Source organism: Panthera onca, chromosome A1, assembly GCF_046562875.1.
Source record: "Panthera onca isolate mPanOnc1 chromosome A1, mPanOnc1 haplotype 2, whole genome shotgun sequence".
Lineage (NCBI taxonomy): Eukaryota > Metazoa > Chordata > Mammalia > Carnivora > Felidae > Panthera > Panthera onca.
This window is the reverse complement of record NC_138339.1, coordinates 62,101,413-62,126,259: the sequence shown is the minus strand read 5'-3', so window position 1 is coordinate 62,126,259 and position 24,847 is coordinate 62,101,413. Positions and strand designations below refer to the sequence as shown.

The following is a 24,847-nucleotide window of genomic DNA, read 5'->3' as shown; positions in this document are numbered from 1 at the left end:
TGCATGCATGCAAGAATGACTTGGGGCGTTAGAAAACCTTTCTGGTGCAGGACCTGCCACTTAAGAATCTGTGGCTTCACTCAGTCCCATCCCCTTCCTGGGCCTGGCTTTCTACACCTGGGCTGGTCTTCAAGGCCCTGATGTTCTGATGTTGCAAGCCAGCGAGGGCCCTGGCCTCTGAGAGATGGAGAGACGTGCGAGATAGGTGCCAGGATTCCATGAGGACTTGGCCGGCTTGTATGTGGGCGATGGTGTCCTTTGAGCTTCCTGGCTGTGGGGCCTAGGAAGTAGAGCAGCTGGCAGGTGGGGACAAGGGAGGAGGGCAGGCTGGAGGAGAAGGGAGGGTGCAGGCGTGGGGCACAAGGCCATTGGCTACCGTTGTGGGTTTCCATGGCAACTTCCCCCCCCCCCCTGAAAAATGAACTGGCCAGGGACCCCTCTGGGTTTCAGAGCCTCCTGTGAGGGTTGGGGTCAGATCAGAGGGGGTGGTGCAGACTGGACAGGCCCCGGGGCAGGATGAGGAGAGGCCAGGGAGCGGGGGCAGTGGGTGCCGGCTGATCCTGCTGGGGCTGGGTCCCGAGGTGCTCCCCATCCCGTGGGCTGTGCACCCCTGCTCACTCTTACTTTACCTGTGTTTTCTGCAGATCATGATCGAGTTCTGTCCTGGGGGAGCTGTGGATGCCATCATGCTGGGTGAGTGTCCCTTGACCCGGTGCAGTGGTGCTGGGGTGGGCTTGAGGGCTCTAGTCCAGGACTGGTGTTCCACACTCCCCTGCCCCAGCAGTTCATGTGGCCTGTTTGAGTACTTTTATGCTCTATCCCCTTTTGGGAAAGGGGTTGGGTTCTTGGAGGGAATGCAGGGTGCTCATTAGAAAACCAACACTTCCTATTCAAAAAGGCATGTGTCCTTGAGCTGGTCACTCATCCCCTCCAGCCTTGTTGGCCGTAAGATGGGTGAGGCCTTCTTTTGCCTCACCCCACAGCACCCTGAGGAGGTGAAAATGAGACACCTAAGGGAGATTTTTTGAAGAGTGGGAATTCTGGGGCACCTGGGTGGCTCAGCCTGGTAAGCCTCCAACTTCGGCTCAGTTCATGATCTCGCGGTTCATGGGTTCGAGCCCCACATCGGGCTCTGTGCTGACAGCTCGGAGCCTGAAGCCTGCTGCGGATTCTGTGTCTCCCTCTCTCTCTGCCCCTCCCCCGCTTGTGCGCTCTCTCTCTCTCTCTCTCTCTCTCTCTCTCTCTCTCAAAGATAAATAAATATTAAAAAAATTTTTACAGAGGGGCACCTTGGTAGCTCAGTCCGTTGCACATCTGACTTCCTGACCAGATTGACACTTAGAGGGGTTAAGGAGCTGTCCCAGAGTCCCACAGCAGGGCTGAGACAGGAGCCTGGCTCTTGCTGGCTTGGTGGGCAGTGAGTGAGGAGAGGCTGAGGGTCTGGGGCCCCAGAGCATTGATAGGCAGGCCTAGGATTTTGCGGTGGCTCAGGAGAGGGGAGGTTTTCAGTACAGTGTAGCACTATTCAGCCACTCTCTTATTATGAGGAAGGTATTTCCCCCCTGAGTTTATCTCAGGAATGTTGAATTTGTGGCGGCCCTTTCTGGAAATACAGAAATGCTGGCCTTCCTTGCAGAGCCCCTTACCACACTCCCAGAGTTGTCAGATGGGTAAATGATGGATGTGAGTACGTATGATGCAGACTTAGGGTGTTCTTCTCTCAGCAGAGACTGCCTTTGGAGATTTTCATCGTTCTGGGTAGAATTTAACAAAATAAAAATGGTGGTCTTGTAGGAGTTGAGACTCTCTAGGTTATAAGGCAATCAGAGGACTCTTTAAATTGGTTTAGGGGGAAAAAAGGTGGGAGATATGGGAGGGAGAATTTATTGGCACAAATAACTAAAAAGTTCAAGGGTGGCCAGCTTCAGGCACAGGTTGATCTAGGAGTTTTTGTTTTGTTTTGTTTTGTTTTGTTTTGTTTTGTTTTCAAGTTCTCATAAAAACATGGTTTCCTACTCCAACTCTTGGCCCCACTTTATTCTGTGTTGGTCCCATTCTCATAACTGGCTTTCTGTTTGTGGTGACAAGGTGGCTGTAGGAGCACCAGCAATCATATCTGTATTCCGAACAGCAAGATAGAAGAAGGGAGGGTAGGACAACTCCACAAACACAGTTTCCACTTTTTTAAGGAGACATTACAGAAGCCCCATATGATACTTGCATTTACATCTCATTGGCCAGAACATAATAGCACACAGCTAGAAGGGAGGCTGGGAAATGTGGTCTTCTAACTGGTGGCCATGTGTTCAGATACTAACAAAGAAGGAGGGGAATGGGAGCCATCTACCAGCTCCTGCTACTCCAGGTATGCAGCTTAGCTTATGTGGGGGGAGAATGTCAGAGATGGAAAAGACATTTACACATACCTTACACTTACTGGGTCCTTGACCTCATTCATAGCTGGGGCAGGACCCCAGGCTGTGGCTTGGCCTGCAGGCAGACTCACTCTCTGGCTGCTCTCTCAGTTCTCCTGCTCCAGTCCCAGGTGGTTTTCTTCTTGTTGGTGGCAGCAGTTAAAGGAGCATTGCCGTTGCCATCAGCATCCCAAGTGGGTTTTGTTTTTTTTTTTTGTTTTTTTTTTTTTGAGAGAGTGAGCAGGGGAGGGGCAGAAGGAGAGGGAAAGAGAGAATCTTTTTTTTTGGTTTTTAATGTTTGTTTATTTTTGAGAGAGAGTGAGACAGTGTGAGTTGGGGAGGGGCAGAGAGAGAGGGAGATACTGAATCCGAAGCAGGCTCCAGGCTCTGAGCTGTCAGCACAGAGCTGAACGTGGGACTCAAACTCATGAACCGTGAGATCATGACCTGAGTCGAAGTTGGATGCTCAATGACTGAGCCACCCAGGTGCCCCTAATGTTTGTTTATTTTTGAGAGAGAGAGGGAGAATTAGAGCATGTGTGTGGGAGGGGCAGAGAGAGAGGGAGGGAGGGAATCCCAAGCAGGCTTTGTGTTAATAGCAGAGAACCCAATGTGGGGCTCAAACCCGTGAACTGTGAGATCATGACCTAAGCCAAAGTCAGATGCTGAACCGGCTGAGTCACCCAGGCGCCTCACCATCAGCATTCTAGAAATTAGGGTGAGAGAAGAGAAGGTGGGATGGGGAGAGCTGACCAGGTGAGAACTGGTTGCAGCTGTGTGACGAGGGGTGGGCTCTCCCACAGACGCTGACCCTGCTTAGAGGCACTTTCTGTCCTCGGCATCTCCCCATCGCCCTGCAGAGTTGCATAGAGTGACGAGCCTGGACTTGGGGTCCAAGGGACCTGAGGTCTGTTTCTAGGTTCCTCTGTGGGGTAGCTGTGGGGTGCTGGGCTGGCCCCTTTGCGAGATGGGGGGAATATGCAGAGCGTGTCACTGTATGGCCAGGCTGGTTACTTAACACCCAGTGTTTGCTCTGATCCAGTTGGCCTTGCCTTGCTGGCTCTTCAACGTTTGGCTCTCAGCCCTCCTGCGGAGGAGAGGGGGTGGAGTGGGACTAGCTGTGGTTTCAAACAGACGTAGGACTCATCTGCAGTGTTGCAGATTTTTTTAATCTGAAGAAAATATTCATGTATTGCTGTGTAATCAAAAATTAATCTCAAGAATTTATCATACTGTATGATTCCAATTATATGACGTTCTAAAAAAGGCGAGACTGGGGACAGAAATCAAAGTAATGATAGCTCATGGGCTGGAGACGTGGGGCTGAAATGTTGATCACACACAGGTTCGGGGGAGTGATTGAAACATTCTGCATCTAATTCGTGGTGGTGGTCACGTGACTATATACGTTTGCCAAAACTCATAGAATTGTACACCTAAACAAAAATGAATTTTACCCTTGATAAATTTTATCTAAATAAGGCATATCTACCTGGTCGGGTCATTGTGAAGATTAACTGAAAGAATGCATCCAAGTCCCTAACACCGGGACCCATATGTTGGTAAAACCTCAGAAAATGATGACTGTGAGATCTCCACCATCATCATCATCATCATCATCATCATCATCATCATCATCACTTGTTCTGATTTCATTTATGTAAATAAATCAGGCACAAGAGGTCACAGTTTGACCTTTAAAAAAAACCGCCACAGATAATCCAGCATAATCTCAGGACCAGCCTAACAGTAATCGCCTTTTATTGGCCGTCCTTTGTGCTGAGAAGTGAACGTGCTTTATCGCTGGGGCCCTGCCTACGTCCATTCTCATCATCCCATTTTACGGATTGGGAGATGAAGGCACAGATGGATGGAGCGCCTTTGAGAAACCACATAGCTAACAAGGGGCAGCACCTGGGTTCAGGCTCAGTCTGCGTGGTCCTGGTGTTCCCCCAGGCTCTAGCCCTGTCCGTGGATGGCAGGACATGGGAGTTAAGGCTGAGGCCACAGGGAGGGATAGTGGTTGTGGATCCCGGAGAAGGACCCCTGGTCTGGGGCCAGGCTTCCCAGGGCATTGCAGCTGGCTCTGGCATGTTTTTTTGTTTTTGTTTTTTTTTTTTTACCAAGCCTGTGGGATCTGTCCTGGAGGATTTCTGGCCAGGCGCGGCCAGGGAAAACAGATGGGAGAGGACTGCCTTGATTGGAGGGAGGCCTGGGAGCGGTGCCCTGGCCGGCCAGCCCTGGAACCTGCAGCCGGAGGACCCAGCAGGCAGGGCAGTGGGAGCTCCCTGCAGCACAGGTGGCCTGGTGGCAACAAGAACTAGATAATCCCGCTGGCCAGTGGGGCAGTGAGCACAGGACGTTGACCTTGAATCTTCTCACGCCCTTCCCCCGCTACACCCACTCTGTCCCACTTTCTGTCGTTCCCACCTCCCTGACCCGTTGAGTCGAGAATGCTTCCTCTTCGAAGCCTTGGCCGCCTTCTTGTCCCCCTGCACCGCCACGATGGCCCGCCGCCGAGCCCTCTGCAAGCTCCTCACTCACCCCACGAGGGAGACTTTTTTAAATGCAAAAATCAGATGGTCTCTGCCTTGCTTCGAGCCTCTCCTGGACTGCCCGTTGCATTTCGAATAAAGTGCAACCCTCATAGATGGCCTGCAGGGTCCTGCAAAATCAGGCCCTTCTGACCTCTGACCTTCCCCTCATCCTTCCCCTTTAGTCAATAAGGGTCCTTTGCATGTGCTCTGCTCCCCACCTGCTCAGAGAAGGGCCCTGCCATCTCTAAAAAGCAGACACAGGGTTGTACATTGTGTGTGTGTGTGTGTGTGTGTGTGTGTGTGTGTGTGTGTGTGTGTTTGTCTCCCTGACTAGCGCACAAGAGGCTCTTGATGACGGCCTTCCCACTAGCCCTTCACCTTCCAGCACCTTTGCTCCTCCAACACCACCGCCAGCCAGCGGACGTTTCTTTAACGCCAGCTCGTGTCAGCCTCCAGGCCTCTGCTTCTGCTGCTTCCTTGACCTGGAATGCCCTGGCCTCGCCTTTTCGCCTCTCGAACACCTGTTCTCTGTACAAGACAGCTTGAATGTGTCCCCTTTCTCCTGAGGAGCCTCCTAATTCCCAGGCAGAAGGGGTTGCTGCCCATCCTGTCCGCCCCCAACCCTCATCCAAATCCCACTCTGTTCCAAGCATTGCTCACCGTTGCCACGTGCCTCTCCGTGTCCCTGCACCAGGCATGGAGCCTGACATGGTGTAAGTGTCACTCACTGTCTGCTTGCAGAATGGATCTTTGCCTCTTGATAGGAACCTGAGTTCTAAAGCCAGACTGGCTGGCTTGAATCTAAGATCGGTGAATTTCTTCCTTTGTGACCGTGAGCAAGTATGTTGACCTTTCTGAGCCTTGGCTTCTTCCTCTGTAAAATGAGGTAGTAATTGTGCCTGCTCCATAGTGTTACTCTGAGGACAAAACAGGTAACATGTGGAGTGTTTAGAAATGAACTCGGTACGTGGTCAAGTGCTCAGTAATGGCGGGGGCTTTTGTATTTCTTGTACCTGGCATGAACTTGACATTCAGCTGCCTGTAGTGGGCACTGCATTGACAATGGTTCCCCTGTCTGTTTCCAGAGCTGGACAGAGGCCTCACCGAGCCCCAGATTCAGGTGGTTTGCCGCCAGATGCTGGAAGCCCTCAACTTTCTGCACGGCAAGAGGATCATCCACCGGGATCTGAAAGCTGGCAATGTGCTGATGACCCTCGAGGGAGACATCAGGCTGGGTACGGTGTGTCTGTGGATGAGGACAGGAAGGCAGAGCCCCACGGTGCCCGCCTGGGGGTTGTCAGCCTGGCCTCTGTGGGCAGGAGGGAGTGCGTGTGGGATCCTCACTCCCACGGCGGCCCGAGATGTCGCTGGTCTTTCCGCCACCTGCCCCGGGCCACAGGATGGTTCCCACTGGCTCGGTCTCACCCACTGGTTCTTAACTGAGGGTGATTTTTGTCCCCCAGGAACATTTGGTTGTCACAACTAGGGTCAAGGGAGACCCCTGGCATCTGGGGCTCACCATCCTCCAGTGCCCAGGACAGCCCCTCGCCAGGGGTCTGCCCATGAGGCTGGTGGTGTCCTGTGGGAGGTGTTGGTCTGACCCTTTTGCTCCTGCTTCTAATCTAGAGAATTTGAGTGAGAGTGGCGGACAGAGGGACGAGTCCGCCTCCGTTCGCAGGTAGAAAATAGGACGTCAGGCGTATATGTCGAAACAAACCTTTTTTTGTTTTTGTCTCTTCTCTCCTTGGGTTTTTTTTTTTTTTTTTTTTCAGATTGTGGTAGAATGCATGTGACATAAAATTGATCACCTTAACTTTGAAGTGTAGTTTTTAAGTGTCCAGGTCAATGGCATGAAGTACGTTCACGTTGTCGTGCAGCCATCACGACCATCTGTCTCCAGGAACTTTCCGTCATCCCAGACTGAAACACAGTCCCCATTAAACACTAACCCCCACCCCCAGGCCCTGTTCACCTCCATTCTACATTTTGTCTACGATTTTGACTGTTCTAGGGACCTCCCATAAGTGCAATCATTTGTGCTTTCGTTTCTGGCTTGTTTCACTCAGCATAATGTCCTTGAGGTTCATCCGTGTTGTAGCAGGTGTCAGAATTTCTTTGTTTTTAATACTTTTTTTTTTTTAACCAAAATAACACAGGCACACCTCATCTGCTACCACCACCTTCTTTCCCCATCCATTTCCACCAATGACACCGAACTCTTGTCCTATTTACTCCTGCATTGATCAATAATATGCTTATAATGCTATTTCGTTTTTTAAAAAATGTTCGTTTGTTTATTTATTTATTTATTTTGAGAGAGAGAGTGTAAACACGAGAGGGAAGGGGCAGAGGGGGAGAGAGAGAATCCCAGGCAGGCTCCGTGCTGCTGGCACAGAGCCTGACGTGGGGCTCAATCTCACCACCGTGAGCTCACCACCCAAGCCGAAATCAAAGTCCGACGCACTTAATCGACTGAGCCACCCAGGCGCCCCTGTAATGCTGTTTCTTAACTAATGGCTTTTATTGTTTGATGGAAAATCATACATGTTTATTATCCAAAACTTACACAGTACAGGAACGTTGGGAGGGGAGAGCCTGGAAGTCCCTCCAATCTCATTCTCCAGAAGTTGGCACTGGTTGTCCTCCCAGATCACGTGTGCATTCGTTTCTGCCAGTGGAAGGGTGTCCAGACAGAGAGATGTTTTGTCTGTCAGTGACAGAGAGACAGTTTGACTTCATTCCACTCTTTTCTAGTAACACCTTCCTGGTGGCTAAATCATTCATTCGTCTGCACCTCTCCCCCTCCCTCGACCGTGTCCTTCCAGCATAGGAACGTCACTATTGTACTTTCTCTAGTGGTAACCTGCGTAGCTGGAAGGAACAATTTGCATCACGGCCACAAGAAACTGCACCAGCGTTGAGTCCCTGTGATGGAGAACTGCAGGGATCATCATGAGGGTTGGAACAGAAATGGTGCAGTGCAATCATCTAGTACATCTTCTGCCACAGGAGAGCAGCTCCCAGCATCCTTGCTTTGAGGGCTCTGAAGCTCAGAGGGTGGGGACCTGCCCTGGGTCAGAGAGCTAGTAAGGACAGAGCCAGGGCTGACCCCAGGGCCCGCTGGCTTGCTTCCCAGGGCTCACCCAGATCACCGCGCTCCCCTCCATGAGCACTTCGATCCTTAGGGTGGGGCTGGGCCTTACAAAATGGATGCAGTTCTAGTGGGTTCTCAGACTTCGTGCATTTTAGTCCTCTGGAGGGCTCCCCACACTCAGATTGCTGGGTGTTACGCCAGCGTTTCTGTCTTGGGTGGGGCCCAAGAACTTTCCTTCCTTCATTCCTTCCTTCCTCCCTTCCTCCCTCCCTCCCTCCTTCCTTCCTCCCTCCTTCCCTCCTTCCCTCCTTCCCTCTCTCTCCCTTTCTTTCTTTCTTTCTTTCTTTCTTTCTTTCTTTCTTTCTATTCCTTCCTCCCTCCCTCCTTCCCTCCTTTTTCCTCCCTCCCTCCCTCCTTTCCTCTCTCTCCCTTCCTTTCTTTCTTTCTTTCTTTCTTTCTTTCTTTCTTTCTTTCTTTCTTTCTATTCCTTCCTCCCTCCCTCCTTCCCTCCTTTTTCCTCCCTCCCTCCCTCCTTTCCTCTCTCTCCCTTCCTTCCTTTCTTTCTTTCTTTCTTTTCCTTCCTCCCTCCCTCCCTCCTTCCCTCCTTCCCTCCTTCCTTCCTTTTTTAAAGTTTATTCATTTATTTTGAGAGAGAGAGAGAGCACAAATGGGAGAGGAGCAGAGAGAAGGAGAGAGAGAATCCCAAGCAGGCTCCACACGGTGAGCACAGAGCCTGACGCAGAGCTCAAACCCACAAACCGTGAGATCCTGACCTGAGCCGAAATCAGGAGTCGGAAGTTTAGCCAACTGAGTTTCTCAGGGGCCCCAGAACTTGCATTTCTAATAAGCTCCCACGTGCAGCAGTAGTAATGGGACCACTGTGATAACCACTACTTTTGACCCTCGCTATCCAAAGTATGGTTGGTGGTAGCAGCAGCCTGACCTGGCAGCTTGTTAGAAATGCTCTGTTGTCCAGAGGGTAGGGTTGGTTCTGTCTTGAAACCAGCAGTATGAAGAAGTTTCTCAGACCAGGCGTGAGCAGGGAGGGTCACACTCTGTGCTATGTCCTGGTACCTTCCGGGGGTCAGCTCACATCCCTGTGGCTCTTCTTCCTCCGTATTCCTTCTTTTACCTGGAATGGTTAAGAGCATGCACTCTAGTCAGAGAGTCCTGAGTTCAAATCCCAAGTCTGCCTCTAGGTCTGTGACCTTGGTAAAGCCACCTAACCTCGCTGCTTTTCCATTTCTGCATCTGTAAAATGCGAATGATAATAAAACATCTGTTGGAAGGTTGTGATACCAGTTACAAGCAGGTGTATGTGTAACAAGCTCTCCGTAAAGGCCAGCTGTCATTACTGTTGTTTCCTTAAGTGTCTGCTGTGTGCCAGGGCCTGTGCTGGGCTCTGGGAACTGGAAGGGAGTGAGATTCTGGTCTCCTTCCTGCTCCTGCAGAGTTCCCAGGCAGTGGGGAGACACTTGAGAGCATCAGGGCTGGAGTGGGGAGTCTATGGCGGGGGGGGGGAGGGGGGCGGGGGCTCGGTTCTTCCACCTGAGCCTGGAGGTGTGGGTTTAGAAGAGGCTTTGGTAGGAAGATAGTTTGAGCTGAGTTGTGAAAGGCGGATAGGTATTTACCAGGTAAACCAGGTTGGGCAGGGCAAGCCAGGAAGAGGGAGCCTAGCAGGCAGGGGCATAGAAGTAAAGAACAGCAGAATATTTTGGGGGGACTTATAATAAAAATAATACACATTGGGGCACCTGGTTGGCACAATCAGTTAAGCATCTGACTTCGGCTCAGGTCATGATCTCATGGTTCGTGAGTTCGAGCCCCATGTCAGGGCTCTCTGCTGTCAGCACAGAGCCCGCTTCAGATCCTGTCCCCCCACCCCCATCTCTCTGCCTCTCTCCCCATGCTCTCTGAAAAATAAAAAATAAACATTAAAAAAAGATAATGCACACTTAACTGGGTTTATGAAGCACCCGCTAGATGCTGGCCATCAGAGGAGGCACTTTCTAGATGAGTCATTTAATCTGCACTCCAGGGGGTACTGGGCAGGAGTGTGGGGAGGAGAGGGACTGTACCCAACATAGATGAGGACACTGAGTTCAGACCGTGAGGGAAGAGAAGTAGCAGGGTTGGGACTCGGGTCTTTCTGACTTCACAGCTGCCAGTGGTTGGGCTCATTCAGGGGTGGAGCGTGGGCGGTCAGGGAGGGGCCAGGTTGGGGAGTGCCTTTGCCTTCAGGCTCAGGGAGTATGTGGTGGGGGGGGGGGGGGCAGAAGAGAGCCTCTTGTGCTCCGAGGGATTCAAGGGAAACCTTCAGCTCCATCCTTCAAGAACTTCTCACTTGGAGGAGGCAGCACACAGCAAACCTGGGTCAGGACCAGCCAGTCAGAGCAGAGAGGCCCTGGTGGGGGCAGGGAGGGAGGGAGGGTCCCAGCAGCCTTGGGCTGAGGTGTCCCCATGGGGTTCCCATCTCCCGTTGCCATCTCCCCCTACACACCCCCTAAATCTGGAGGGCACTGAACCGACATGCCGAGCGGACTCCAGAATCTCACTCAGAGCCTAGCAGAGGGCCGGATGGAAGCAGACGGGTGCATCAGGTTTCCAAATGACTTGGCATATGCAGTTGAGAACACCAGGAAGCCAATGAAAAAGGCAAAAAGTGCAGGGAGAGTTGAGTGTGAGTATTTACACGATTTCACGGAGCCCTGGGAGCCGTGATGTGCACGCCTGCCGGGGCCTGTTGTTCTGTTTTGGAAAATTCTCCATCCCCCTTGGGCCTGGAATCTGCAGCCTGGCGGAGCAGCGGAGGAGGCCTGGGAGACATAGTGGCAGCTCGACTGACTCTTGCTGGCTTCTTGAGACTGCCTCGGGCCCTGAGGCCCCCTCTCCCCCATGTCCTTATATAACTCAGGGATGCATAAGACAGTTGCTTAGCAGATCTCTCTCCCAAGCAAGGGCCACACCCAGGCTTCTCAGTGGAGTGGGAATAGAGTGAAAAGCAGCAGGGAGAGCTGAGCAGAGCGTGGGCTCTAGACAGACAGGCACGGTTCAAGTCCTGGCTCTGCCACCTCGAGCTGGAGAACCGTACGTAACTATCCAAACCTCAGTTCTTCGATCTGTGCAATGGGTGTAACAGTAGATCGCCTCTCAGGGTTAGTTGGGACCAGTCGGGTGAAGTATACAAAGTACTGTCACAGGGAGGCTCAGGGTTATGTCCTTCTCTGCTGCTAGACACTTTGCCTTCTTCCTTGTTCATACCAGACTTCCCTGAGGCTCATTTGGTCATTGCCAAGTAAGGCACGAGCTCCTGCTCTGAGTGGGGGGAAGCGATTTCGGATGACCCGTGGGAACCCATAGGCGCAGAGAGAGAGAGAGGAAGCACGCCTGCTGCCCAGAGACCATTGGGATATTTGGTGGGGGGTGGACGCTGCGGTCTGAAGAACCGTGTTCTGGCCCCGGATCTGCCATGTCACCTTGGGTGACCTTGGGTGAGTCACCTCACCCTTTTGGGCATCAGTTTCTCAAAGTCAGGGGTGTGGTAACAGTTCCCATCTCACAGGATTCGTATGACAGTGTAGTGAGGCCGTGCACACAGAGCGTGGATCTGCAGGTGGGGCGCCTGGCTGGCTCAGGAGGTTGAGTGTCCGACACTTGATTTCAGCTCAGGTCATGATCTCGCGGGTTCGTGGGTTCAAGCCCCGTGTCGGGCTCCGCGCTGACAGTGTGGAGCCTGCTTGGGGTTCTGTCTCTCTCTCTCCCTGTCTCTCTTTTCCCCGCCCCCTCGCCCCCCCTCAAAAATAAACATTTTTTTTTTAATTTTTTTTTTTGACGTTTTTATTTATTTTTGAGACAGAGACAGAGCATGAATGGGGGAGGGGCAGAGAGAGAGGGAGACACAGAATTGGAAGCAGGCTCCAGGCTCTGAGCCATCAGCCCAGAGCCCGATGCGGGGCTCGAACTCACAGACTGTGAGATCGTGACCTGAGCCGAAGTCGGATGCTTAACCGACTGAGCCACCCAGGCGCCCCAAAAATAAACATTTTTTAAAAAGCATCTACACACAGAGGGGCCAGCAAACGTTAGGTTTCCTTCTTGGGCCTAGGGACATTTCAGAGACGCTGCTATGAGAGACAGTGTTCCCTCTTCTCCGAAGAGTCTGTGTTCCTCTCCCCAGTGGTGCATCTCTGAAGATGGGAGGAGAATTTTACTCTTGGAGTCTCTCACATTCTAAGCAGGAGTCCAGACTGGCCTAAAAGTCAAAATGCTCAGCCCAGAACCTGGGTACCAGTCAGTAGTAGTTTCTATAGCATTGTCGTCACTTTACCACGTTATGATTACTGCAGGATCCCTAATTCCCAAAGTCCCCTTGATGCATAGGAGGCCAGGCAAGTGGGCCTGGCAGGAACCCATTACCTGCTCCTCACCCCCACCTTGACCCCCAACCCAGAATTCCTGCTTGCTGCAGCCAGCGGGCTGGTGACCTGGTTCTTTCACTATGACTATCATGTACCGAGCCGGTGTTTGATGTGTAGTAATTCATTCAGTCCTTAAAGACCACTGCTGACATTTTACAGAGGAGATGGAGATACCTGGCGTCTAAAGAGGTTAACTTAACCCCAGATCGTACAGCCAGTAAGAGGCACAACTGGGGTTCAGACCAGCGCATCTGGCTTCAGAGCCCACGTGCTTAACCATTACCTTGTTGTAGCAACAAATGATGAGAACCGTTCTCCTGTGATCGAAGGCAGACAGGAGAATGTGCCTCCGTGTTGGGGAAGAGATCAGCTGGGCATCCAGGGCAGTTGAACCCTGGAACACAAACGCTCCTGAGACTCTCTCTGGTCTGCCTTTCTGTGCGCGTTGGTTAGGCTCTGACCAGCCCCCTCCACAAAGCATCTGGCTAGGGCTATAGTTTTCATTTTCCCAGCATCATCTTCTGAAGGTTGATCATCGGAACCTCACCATTTCAGGTCTCCGGTTAATAATCCCAGTGAGGGGTGTGTGGGTGGCTCAGTGAGCTAAGCGTCTGACTTTGGCTCAGTTGTGATCTCAGGGTTCACGAGTTCGAGTCCTGCGTCGGGCTCTGTGCTGACAGCTCAGAGCCTGGAGCCTGCTTTGGACTCTGTGTCTCCCTTTCTCTCTGCCCCTCCTCTGGTCACATTCTGTTTCTTTCTCTCCCAAAAATAAATATTAAAAAAAAAAAAATCCTAGTGAAGGATTCTGATCGGCCTACGTTGGTGTGGGCATAGACCCTCTGGATCAATCGACAAGGTCCAGTAAGGAGGGCTTCTCTGAGAAGCAAGAGGGGTCAGGTAGCAATATGGAAATATTAACCCACCCCATTCCCTCGTCCTCTCCATGGAAGAGTGTGGTTGGGGTGGGTTGGATGGTTTTCCAGAAGGAAAGTAGATTTGCACTGACCAGAAAACCAACTTGTTGTCCACCATAGACTGGCACAGCCTGTTGGAAGCGAGAACAGAGTTCTGAATGTGTAATTGAGGTTGAGGGAGAAAATACCAGAAAAAGACAGGGTTATGTAGGGGAGGAGAGAGAGAGTCAGTGAAGGCAGAGGGGCTGGGAGGCTGAAGGTGGACCGGAATGAATGGGAAAACAAAGGCTTCTATGGTGGTCACGTGTATCTAATAAACAAAAGAAAATAAACATGGAAACAGAAAAATAGAGCAGTTCGGTCAGCCTCACATTTGGCTACCTAATATGATGCCTGTTTCCTAGATGAGGAAACTGAGGCTCAGAAATATGAAGCAGTTTGTCTCAGATCACAGAATCTTCTCGCTTTCCTGCCAGGTGCTGTCTCCGTGACACTTCTGGAGAGGCAGACCGTGCTGCTAATTCAGAGAAGTCACTTGGGTGCCGTGGTGGGGCCTCCCTGTTAATGAGCTGGTGCTGTAATCCTGAGGAGGAAGGCCCGTGGGATTCCAGGGCTGGCGGCAAAGCCTTTGTTTTCTCCTGTCCCCGGCTCACTTTCAGCGGGTCCCTCACCCTCTCTAGGTTTCGTTTCCCTGTCGGCACCATGAGGACCCTGGCTGGGGTTTGTCCACGGGACCACTGCTGGCATTTTAGATGAGACCATTTTTACCTTAGGAGGTTCTCCCCCGTGAAATGGCAGGAACACTCGCCTTCATGTGACAGCCAGACCACCCCAACCCACTTTCAAACATCCTGGAACACACAGCACCCCATGGTTGAGAACCACCTAGAAGGTTCTCAGACCTAAATCCTGGGGTAAGCCCTGACCATGCTGGCCTACAGACTCACTGGCCTGGGGTAGAGGGTCCAGGAGGGAAGGCGGTTTGCCTTTAACTGGCCTGACATTATCTGGGAAAAGGCTCCTCTTACCTTGGATTCTTTTGGTCATCTTCAGTTAAGGGGACAGATGAGAGTTTCTGTTACATATCTCCATACAGTCTAAGTTCACGGCTCTGTGTGTGTGTGTGTGTGTGTGTGTGTGTGTAATATATAACTTCTTACATTGTGTGATTTTTTTTTTTGTTTATAAAAGTAATATGTGGGGTTTATGTATAGGAAGATAGGTACAATGATACTCATTGCAACAATATTTGTAACAGCAAGAAATGAGAAATGATCCAGCTTATTCCTGTAGAGTTATGGTACTATCCTACAATGAAGTCTTCTTCAGCTACTGAAAATTGTAGGAAATGTGTAATCTCTTGTAAAAATGTATGTACACACCGTGAAGGGACAAAACACAAGCTGCAAGATAGTAGGCTTCATCTGATTTTATTTTTCAAAAGTATTTTTATTTACACATATACTTCTTATTTATGTAAATAAACGTGGAGCTGTGTGCAGCAAACACTTAAAGTGTTTATCTCTGCCAGGATTATGGAGACTTTCGAATCTGTAAATGTTTGGATTTTTGATAAGCAGCATTGCTTTGGTCATAAGAAAAACATATTTATAAACGAGTATATAGATTGATACAGTCTGGACAGTCTAGAATTCCAGACAGTCTGGAATAAGACCCACAAAGAAGGACGTGAAAGTTATTCCTGATGTTGCCACAATGCACCACCCTAGTCTTCCTTTCCGTATTTTTTCTGCGCACAGAATGGTAGGACCTGGTAGTGGTAAAGAGCACAGACTTCAGGATGCTTGCGTGGCCCAGTCGGTTAAGCATCCGACTTCAGCTCAGGTCATGATCTCACGGTTCGTGGGTTCGAGCCCCGCATCAGGCTCTGTGCTGCCAGCTCGGAGCCCGGAGCCTGCTTTGGATTCTGTGTCTCCCTCTCCCTGCCCCTTCCCCACTTGCACTCTGTCTCTCTCTCTCAAAAATAAACATTAAAAAAAAAAAAAAAAAAAGCACAGACTTAGCATATGTCTGTCCTTAGAGCTGGGTAACCATCTGCAAGCTCCTCAGTTTTCTCATCTGTAGAGAAGGGGGATAATAATTTTCCCTGCTCCGAGGGTCCTGGCTATAAATGATCTGCACAGGGATATATATATATGCACATGATATGCAAAATGATTTGCAGAGGAAGATGTAAGTGATGTGCAGAAGTCTGCACAGCTGTGCACCTGGTAAGTTCTCAGTAAATATTAGTGTTTGTTACGACTGTTGGGCGTGTGCAGCGTGTCAGGTTTTTGCTAATCCCTGCAGTCAGTGTGCCCTCCGTCCAGGGTGCGCAGCTCACCCCCGGCAAGTGTGAAGTTCTCTCACCACATCCTGGCTCCCACTGGGTTTTACTCAAAAACCAAAAACAAGAACCCACAAACCTAAAAGACGTTTGCTACGTGCATGTCAGCTTTTTAAGCCAGAAAAGCGGTGTCCTCTTTATCAGAAACATTTTAAAGAATAAAAGCATCTAAAGTTAAAAAATGTAAGACCCGGGGCACCTGGGTGGCTCAGTTGGTTAAGGGATCCAACTCTTGATTTCATCTCAGGTCATGGTCTCACGAACTGTAACAATGCAGAGCCTGCTTGGGATTCTTTATCTCCCTCGCTTTCTCTGCTCCTCCTCGGCTTGGGAGCACATGCATTCTCTGTCTCTTTCTCTCAAAATAAATAAATAAACGTTAAAAAAATGTTTAAAAGAAAAATGTAAGACCCCCTTGTGTGCTCTCCCCAAATCCTGCTTCTGGGGAGGTGGTTACCATTAGGTTTGATGTATAACCTCACAGACCCTGTTCTGTGTTTGTGGGTGTATGTGTGCACACAGTACGCGTATGTCTTTTAAAATACAACTGGAATTCTGTACATTGTATCGTATGCATCAATCACCATCATGTTCAGGGCAACATGTTATGGATGAAGTCCCAAGTTAGTACATACAAATGCAATCTCCTTTTTTTTTTTTTTTTTTTTTTTTGATATATGTATTTTTTTAAGTGGGGGAGAGGGGCGAGGGGGGGAAGAGACACTATCAAGCAGGCTCTACACTCAGCGTGGAGCCCCATGTGGGGCTCGATCTCATGACCCTGGGTTGGTGACCTGAGCCGAAACCACAAGTTGGACGCTTGACTCAGCCACCCAGGTGCCCCTGCAACCTCTAGTTCACGGCTGGGCCTCACCACAGTTTTTCTAACTCCTTTGCCAGCTAGGCTTTGGCAACAACTGGGTGCTTTCCAACTTCTTACTCTTTCCAATAATGCTTCTGTAAGCTTCCATATATATTATAAACATGATTTGGGGGAATCTATTTCTAGAAAGAGAATCGCTGTGTCAAATATATTTCTTTCTTTTTTTTTTGCTTCTGTAAGCTTCCATATATATTATAAACATGATTTGGGGGAATCTATTTCTAGAAAGAGAATCGCTGTGTCAAATATATTTCTTAATTTTTTTTTTTTAAAGACACATTTATTCAGCGTCATGATCAGACTATTACATTTAGCAATCAATAGCATGGGTGCAAAAAAAGAAAATCTACATTAAAACCCTTTGTTGGAATGCTTTACACTTTCCACAGAACAGAAACTAAAATAACCTGTTATACAATTAGTCACAAATACAGTCCTCGAGTTTTTTGCCCATACACATGAGTATTGTCTAAAACATGTCTTCTTTGTAGCAGCTAGGCCCTGCCACATTCTTTCTTTTTTTTAAACAATCTCTTTGGAGAAGCAACAAATATATTTCTTAAAACCCAGTTTTAGTTATTTATTTGTTCGTTTGTTTTAGAGATTGAGAGAGCGAGCGAGCAGGGGAATGGGGCAGAGGAAGAGAGAGAGAACCTTAAGCAGGCTCCACCCTTAGCACAGAGCCTAATGCGGGGCTCGATGCCGCGACCCCGAGATCATGACCTGAGCCGAAATCAAGAGTTGGACACTTAACTGACTGAGCCACCCAGGTGCCCCAAACCAGTTATTTTTTCCCAAACATAAGAGGCGGTCTAGCAAAGTCCGTCCGTTCATTGATTCAGCTGTGCTTCCTGTGCCAGCTGTGCCCGCAGTGCAGCTCTGGATACAGCAGAAATGACCTCTTTCCTTATGGAGATGATAACTTATGAAACAGGCCCCACCTTCCTACCTGCTGCCCTTGCTTCTGATCCTTGTGAAACGGGAGAAGGACAGAGGAGTGTTTTCATTAGAGGAGACTGCATGGGGAAAAGCCCCTTTGAGCTGTTGGAGGCAGCCCCCCACCTGGCAGGGGACACCTCCTGTAAACACCATTCAGGCAGCCTGAAGTCCCAGGGCTGCCGGGAGGGGCCGCCCCACCCTCCTGGGTGGGCCCCGTCTTGGGGGGCAGACGTGGGGCAGAAGGGGAAGTAGCCGCCATCCAAGAGGCTGGCTGGCTCATGCCTAAGGGAGGGCCTTGGAGACCAGCTGTGTGTCCTTGCGAAACTGTGGTGATTTCTGCTTTTCCTCTTTCTTCTCAGGCGGTGAATGGAGACCCTGGTCGGGGAGTGGCTCCTCCCTCCCTCCAGGGAGCCTCATGCTGGGTCTGAGAGGCAGTCACTGTTGTTCCCAAAAGATTTCCTAGGAAATCTGTGCTGGCCATTGTTGGTGTTTGCAGGGGCCCCGTAGGGAGGAGGTCAGGCAGGCCCCCCCCACCGTTCTTACCCAGGAGCCCGGAGAGGTGGCGACTTGTCCTGGCCTCCCAGGTAGTCCTCAGCAGAGCCAGGTTCTCCTGTGGGTTTCCTGGTTTTGAACCTCACTCTGCCACAGCCGTTGGTCCCTCCGGGCCTGTCATCAGCAGACGGAGCACCTGCCATCTACTTAGCCTTGACCGGGCTCAGAGACCAGCTTTCCTGACCATTCCCAGGACCCTCGGCCAGGCTCCAGCCTAAGATTCTTGAGTCTGCTGGCTCACGTGCCCCATGGACAGGGCATTTACACAGCGCTGGGCTTGGAGCTGAGTGCCTCGTGTGTGTCATTGAATCCTCGTGGCAACCCTACAGAGTAGTTCTACGGAATCACCACCCCTGTATCACAGACAGGGAAACTGAGGGTCAGAGGTGTACTAACTGTCCTGACCCCTGCCTGTCTCCTGCCTTATCTGCTGCCACCTCCTCTCCCTCTAGCCACTCTGCCTTGCCCCTTCCAGGCCCTTCAGCCCATTTGTCATCCCTGTCTGTAAATCTCTTCCCCCAGATCTTGACCTCCTGTCTAAAAGAACCGCCCGTCCGCCTCTCACGTGCCGTGGGGCTTGTGGAGGGCCTGTTTTTACTGCTAGAGTAACAAGCCACACTAGGGTGGAGATTTTGGTTCACTCCTGCACCTAGAACATAACAGATGTTCAATTAATATGTGTTGAATGAATGGATGCCTGGCACATAATAGATGTTCAGTTAATATTCACTCCTTCCTTCCCTGTTTGTGCTCTCTCCCGCTCACTGTCTCTCTCTCCCTCTCCCTCTCTCTCCCTCTCACTTCTCTGACCGTAGACTGCCTATCCCATCTTTCCACCCTTTACACAGTTAGGAATATGTACTTAACTGGTGTTTGTCCGGTTGTCCTCTCCTTCCACCACTAAACTTTGAGCTGCCGAGGGCAAGGACTTAGTTTGCTCCTGGCTGATGTCTGCCTCCAGATGGCACCCTGATGAATAGGTGAATGAACCAATGAAAAAGAAGAGCCCAGGGGCACCTGGGTGGCTCAGTCGGTTAAGCGTCTGACTTCAGCTCAGGTCATGATCTCGCAGTTCGTGAGTTCGAGCCCTGTGTTGGGCTCTGTGCTGACAGCCCAGAGCCTGGAACTTGCTTCCGATTCTGTGTCTGCCTCTCTCTCTGCCCCTCCCCTGCTCATGCTCTGTCTCTCTCTCTCAACAATAAATAAATGTTAAAAAAAAAAAAAAAAAAAAGAAGAGCTGAGACTGGAACCAGCTCTCTGGTATTCAGGCCTATGCTCTTAGCATTATGCTCCCTCCTGGTTTGAAATTGTGGGTCTGATTTCAGGCTCTCCAGGACAGCAGTTGTTATGTGACTGTGGTTCGGGCCAGCTCATTTCAAGACCTAGACAGGCTTCTGGGGCGGCTGGCAGTTGTAACAGCTTTGCAACTTGTCTTGCTTTGAATTAAGCAGCAGCAGTCTGCTCAAGGTGTTGCTTTCCTCTTGAATTTATTTTTTAATCAAGATGAAACTTACCTGTTTTTTCTGTCATACAAAAGTTTATGTTAACTTACTAGTTGGAATGCTTTAAAAAAAGGTTTTTTTTAAGATTTTATTTTATTAAAAAAATTTTGTTTAATTTTTATTTTTGAGAGAGAGGGAGAGAGAGAGCGTGCACACGTGCAGAGTGCAAGCGGGGAGGGGCAGAGAGAGAGAGAGAGAGAGAGAGAGAGAGAGACATAGAATCCGAAGCAGGCTCCAGGTTCTGAACTGTCAGCACAGAGCCTGACGTGGGGCTCAAACCCACCAACCGTGAGATCATGACCTGTGCCGAAGTTGGATGCTTAAACCGACTGAGCCACCCAGGCGCCCCCGAAAAGATTTTATTTTTATGTAGTCCCTGTACCCCACATGGGGCTTGAACTCCCAACCCCGAGATCAAGAGTCACATGCTCCAACTGAGCATTTGGCATTGGACTCTTCTCTTAGTATTGGGCTTGTGAAGGAAGACTGGCTGGTGCTGTTGGATGGCTTAAAGATACATTTAATTTTTGTTAGTCTGAAAGTCTTGTATGTTCATCATGGGAAACCTGAAGAATTCAGAAAAGTAGAAGAAACCTAGCCTGGTCTCATGATCCACACACAACCATTTTAGCCAGTTGGCGTATTTCCTCCAAGTCAGTTCATGTATATTTTGCCCTCTTTTTGTGGGGGAAGGGAGCATCGTGCCGACCACACACTGTTCACCTGTGCGTCCTCCCCTTTCCTGCTGCACCTTCCAAGTCTATAAATACAATATCTTAATATGGTGTTAAATATTGACATATTTAAATACATGTTAAGTAATATCAAATGTTAAATACATACTAAACATTTAATATTGATATGTATTCGTACGTGTAATTCAGTGTTAAAATACTGAATAAAAATACTTCAAAACTAATTTTAATGCCTATAAAATACTCCGTCATAGGCCAGTACATCACACTTTACTTTTCTTTTTTTCTTTTTTGAGAGAGAGAGAGAGAGCAGAGGAGGGACAGAGGCAGAGGGAGAGAGAGTCTTAAGCAGGGTCCACAGCGCTGTCGGCACAGAGCTTGATGCAGGGCTCTGTTTCATGAACGTGAAATCATGACCTGAGCTGAAATCAAGAGTCGATGCTTAACTGACTGAGCCACCCAGATGCCCCATCACACTTTCCTTAATCTGCTCAGTTGTTTACCCTTTTACCTTATCTTTCTTACCTCTCTCTCAATTTCTTAGTTTCTCTCTCAATTTCTTTGTGTGTGTGTGTGTGTGTGTGTGTGTGTGTGTGTGTGTGTGTGTGTGTGTTTGATATGCCATCATAAGCCCTTTTGGGAGAAGACAATATAGTATATGAGAAGTTTTATTTTCTTTATTTCTTACATAAGAAGTTTTAAAGTCACTCCCTCAGCTTTGTGCAGAGACAGTATCATAGCCAGTGAGCTTTATCCAAGGCACAATTATTTCTGGCTAAAATCACTCTCTGAAAGCTAAATAATTATGATTCTTTTTAATTTGTCACTATTACAATAGCACTTGGATGAACATCGTTCATAATTTTTTTATATTTGAGATTTCATTAGGGTAAATATCTAGGTTTGGGATTACTGCATCAGAAGAGTGTATAGATATTTTAAAGGTTCTTGCAATTTATTGCCCCACTACTTTGCTGAAAGGCTCTTCAATTTATACCGTTATTAGCAAGAAGGAAATTGCATGTCTCAATATATCCTTCCAGCAGTAGATATATTTTTAATGATCAAAAATTTGCTAGATGGGAAATGGCATCTGTTAATTGACTTGGAACGTCTGTCTCTTGAGTTCACACCCCAGCACTGTGGGTGGAGGAATGTCCATCAAATACTGTATCTGATTTTTGTCTTGCAGCTGACTTTGGTGTGTCTGCCAAGAATCTGAAAACTCTGCAGAAACGAGATTCCTTCATAGGAACGCCTTACTGGTGAGTTGTGCAGTTTCTGGAAAGGGAATGGTAGACTGGAGGCTCAACCTCAGACTCCCCAAGGTGACCTCTGGCCGCGTCAAGGGCTCCTGAGTCAGCCTGCTGGGTCTGAGCCTGGTCTCCACCACTCACGAGTGCTGTGACCTTGGCCAAGTTGCTTAGCTTCCTTGTCCCTCCGTTTCCTCCTCTATGAAATCAGGGATAGAACAGCACCTACTTCACAGGTTGCTGAGAGGATGAAATGCGATGATGTGTATAGAAAATACTCCATTAGGGACACCTCAACGGGAACCCCTAGAAAATGGTTTAATTCTTTTTTTTTTAAGTTTATTTCTTTTGAGAGAGAGAAAGCGCATGTGCGAGTGGGGGAGTGGCAGAGAGAGAGGAGAGAGAGAATTCCAAGCAGGCTCCGCGTGCTGTCAGCACAAAGCTCGATGTGGGGCTCGAACCCATGAACTGTGAGATCATGACCTGAGTTGAAATCAAGAGTGGGGTGCTTAACTGAGTGAGCCACCCAGATGCCCTGAAAATGGTTTACTTCTTAATTAATTCAACAAGTACAGGTTGAATGTGAGGCCCTGGGCTGGGACTGTGACGATGACAAGTTCAATTCCTACCCTCCCATGAAGTTTCTCTGGACTTCTCTAGGCCATTGTGTTTCCTTCTTTCCCCAAACTATTACTTAAAAAAAAAAAAAAAAAAAAAAAAAAAAAAAAACCAAACGAAACAAAAAACCTCTCTCAGTTTCACACCTAACTGCTTTCTGTTTTTCATGTGCATTACTTCTCATTGTGGAGTTAGGCTCCTTTCTTGCTTGCTTATTACTCACCCTTTCTTTCTTTCTCTCTGCCCTTTCATTCCTCTTTCTCCTGTTCTCTCCCATCCGTTCTGTCTGTGCTGGTGTATTCTCTCCACACCCCCCACCTTGTGCCCCCAGTTTTTTCTGGGCACCTTCCCCTCTGCCTCTACCCACCCCTTCCCCAGGACTCTGTGTTCTGGATTGTTGCTGCCATCTTGTGGTAGGCTTCGGGAACTGCAGCGGGACATGGCGTTGGAGCTCCTTGAAGGCATCTTACTGAGTGAAGACCGTCGTAAGGAAGACAGTGGGATGGACAGCAATGCAAATCGTGATTCAGGAGTGCTGCCAGCTCTCTGACACTAGCTTGTGGTGGTCCTGACCCCCGAGTCTCTGAGAAGGGCCTATGAGGGCCAGGTTCTTAGCCCTGTGTTATCCCTTGGTTGGTTCAGGATGGCCCCCGAGGTGGTGATGTGTGAGACCATGAAGGACACCCCGTATGACTACAAAGCTGACATCTGGTCCCTGGGCATCACTCTGATTGAGATGGCCCAGATCGAGCCCCCGCACCATGAGCTCAACCCCATGCGGGTCCTGCTCAAGATTGCCAAGTCGGATCCCCCCACTCTGCTCACGCCTTCTAAGTGGTAAGGAGCAAGGCCTGTCTGCCTGAGGGTGTTTGCTGCATGGCCAGCAGGCCTGGGTCACAGGGCAGGTAGGATTGGGTGGGTGGAGTGCCCAGAGTGGGGGAGCAGTCGGGGCCTGGAGGTCTCTGGGCCTTTCTGAGCTACCCGGGCCCTCCATGTGCTCTGGACATGGGTTGTCCATCAAAGCAGACTGGGTGATCCCATAAGCCGGATCCCGCTGTGGGAGTCAGTGCCTAAATGAGCCCCAGCAGCCACATGGCACGACCCTGGGCTGGGAACTGAGGCTCGGGCATAAGTCCCTGTACTTGTGTGTATTACCGTGTGGCCTTGGGCAAGTCCCTGCTCTCTGATTTCCACATCCTATCCGTACGGTGATGTTCACAATGAAAAGGTCATCATGAAAACCCCGTAGCCTTCACTGCTTTAGCTCATGAAGGCGCCTTTGTCTTTGAGGGCTGTGTTTGGGAAGCACACAACTCCCAGGAGAGTAGAGTGTGCGACGGGGAGAATTTTCTCAGTTTCTGCCCTCCTTGGAGCTGACTGCTGCCACCGGTGGGCGCCCCCCACCCCCGCTCCCCCAGGTCTGTGGAGTTCCGAGACTTCCTGAAGGTGGCGCTAGATAAGAACCCAGAGACCCGGCCCAATGCTGCGCAGCTTCTGGAGGTAAGCGGTGCCCCTCTCCCGGGGGTGGCGGCCTGGCCCCTCTGCCCTGCCCTTGCTTTGGAGGCAGGAGATGGCCTGGAAGCTGGGTGTGTTTCTCCTCAGCTGGGGTGACCACAGGAGCAACCATTTATTCATCAGCTGATTCTCGCTGGGCGCCTCCTGAGTGCCTGCTCTTGTCCTGGGAGGGCTGTCGTGTGGAGGCTCCCCCAGAACCTGTCCTCAAACAGCTTATGTTCTACTGGGGGAGACAGGCCGCAGACAGCGGGTAGGTCCACATGAAGGGGGGGGAGAAAAATAAAACAGCTCAGGAAGAGGGGGGCCTGGGAGGGTTTGCTCCCCGATAAAAGGAGGGCATGGAGGGGCTCTGTGTAAACAGACACCCAGAGTGGGGGAGGGGACTAGGTAAGTGGTCCTGGGGAGTGGAGGCAAAGGCCTGGCCTGTGAGCATGGCTGGGAAGGGCTAGGAGGCCAAGGCACCGAGCCAGGGGTGAGGGCAGAGATCAGAGAGGCGTGTGGTCTGTCCACCTGAAGTTTGGATGGTTTGCCGAGAGGGTACCCGTACCGCCACGGCGTGCTCACTACTCTGATGCTTTGCAGCAGGACACAGACCCCAGAAGGAAGGCAGGTGCTCAGCGTGAACCATACCGTCTGTGCAAACAGTTTAGGCAGAGCGAGCCACTCCTGTCCCTTCACGGTGGACCCCTCCCCAAACCCAAGTTTCCAGCGGCTTGCTAAGGGCCGGTGGCGGAAGCAGGCCCTTCAAAGGGGGGCAGGCAGGCTGCCGCGCTCGCTCTTTTCTGCACGAAGGGCCGTGTCGCACAGGGTCACACGGGGTCCAGGACTTGAGCTTTACCCTGTGTGCAGCGGGGCGCCCCTGAGGATTTGGACTGGGGAGACGGCGTCTGACTTATACTTACAAGGGCCCCTCTGGCTGCCATGTGAGGAACCTCCGGCCTTAGCATGGGGAAGGTGACGGTGGTTTCCTAGAAGCTTTTCAAAATATTGGGGGCAGCTGGGAGCTGCTCTTTGCCTGGGCTAGTGCCTTGTGTTTTGACAGTGGCACATGTCACCTGCCCAGCCATCCTCAGGTGGGCCAGTTGCTGTCCCCATGCCATCAACGCTGATGGGGGATGGAGAGACAGTGGCCTGGGTGCTGGGGAGGGGCCGCTCCTCCACACCCT

The 24,847-nt window shown here is 50.3% G+C and overlaps 1 protein-coding gene and 1 long non-coding RNA gene across 2 annotated transcripts in view; one reads left to right on the top strand and one right to left on the bottom strand.

Moving 5' to 3' along the window:
- The window catches only part of STK10 (serine/threonine kinase 10), a 117,356-nt gene that overhangs the window by 53,108 nt on the left and 39,401 nt on the right, over positions 1-24,847 (top strand). Inside the window, exons 3-7 of the mRNA XM_060635024.3 lie at positions 645-693; positions 6,037-6,186; positions 21,488-21,560; positions 22,809-23,003; positions 23,585-23,666. Of these exons, the coding sequence (XP_060491007.2) occupies positions 645-693; positions 6,037-6,186; positions 21,488-21,560; positions 22,809-23,003; positions 23,585-23,666 (549 nt within the window). The remainder of the gene's footprint in view (positions 1-644; positions 694-6,036; positions 6,187-21,487; positions 21,561-22,808; positions 23,004-23,584; positions 23,667-24,847) is intronic.
- On the bottom strand, positions 18,342-19,068 carry LOC132681003 (uncharacterized). Its single transcript, XR_013555603.2, has 3 exons — positions 18,966-19,068; positions 18,664-18,747; positions 18,342-18,451 (listed from the first exon to the last, which is right to left on the bottom strand). It is a non-coding gene; the product is annotated as an uncharacterized LOC132681003 (long non-coding RNA).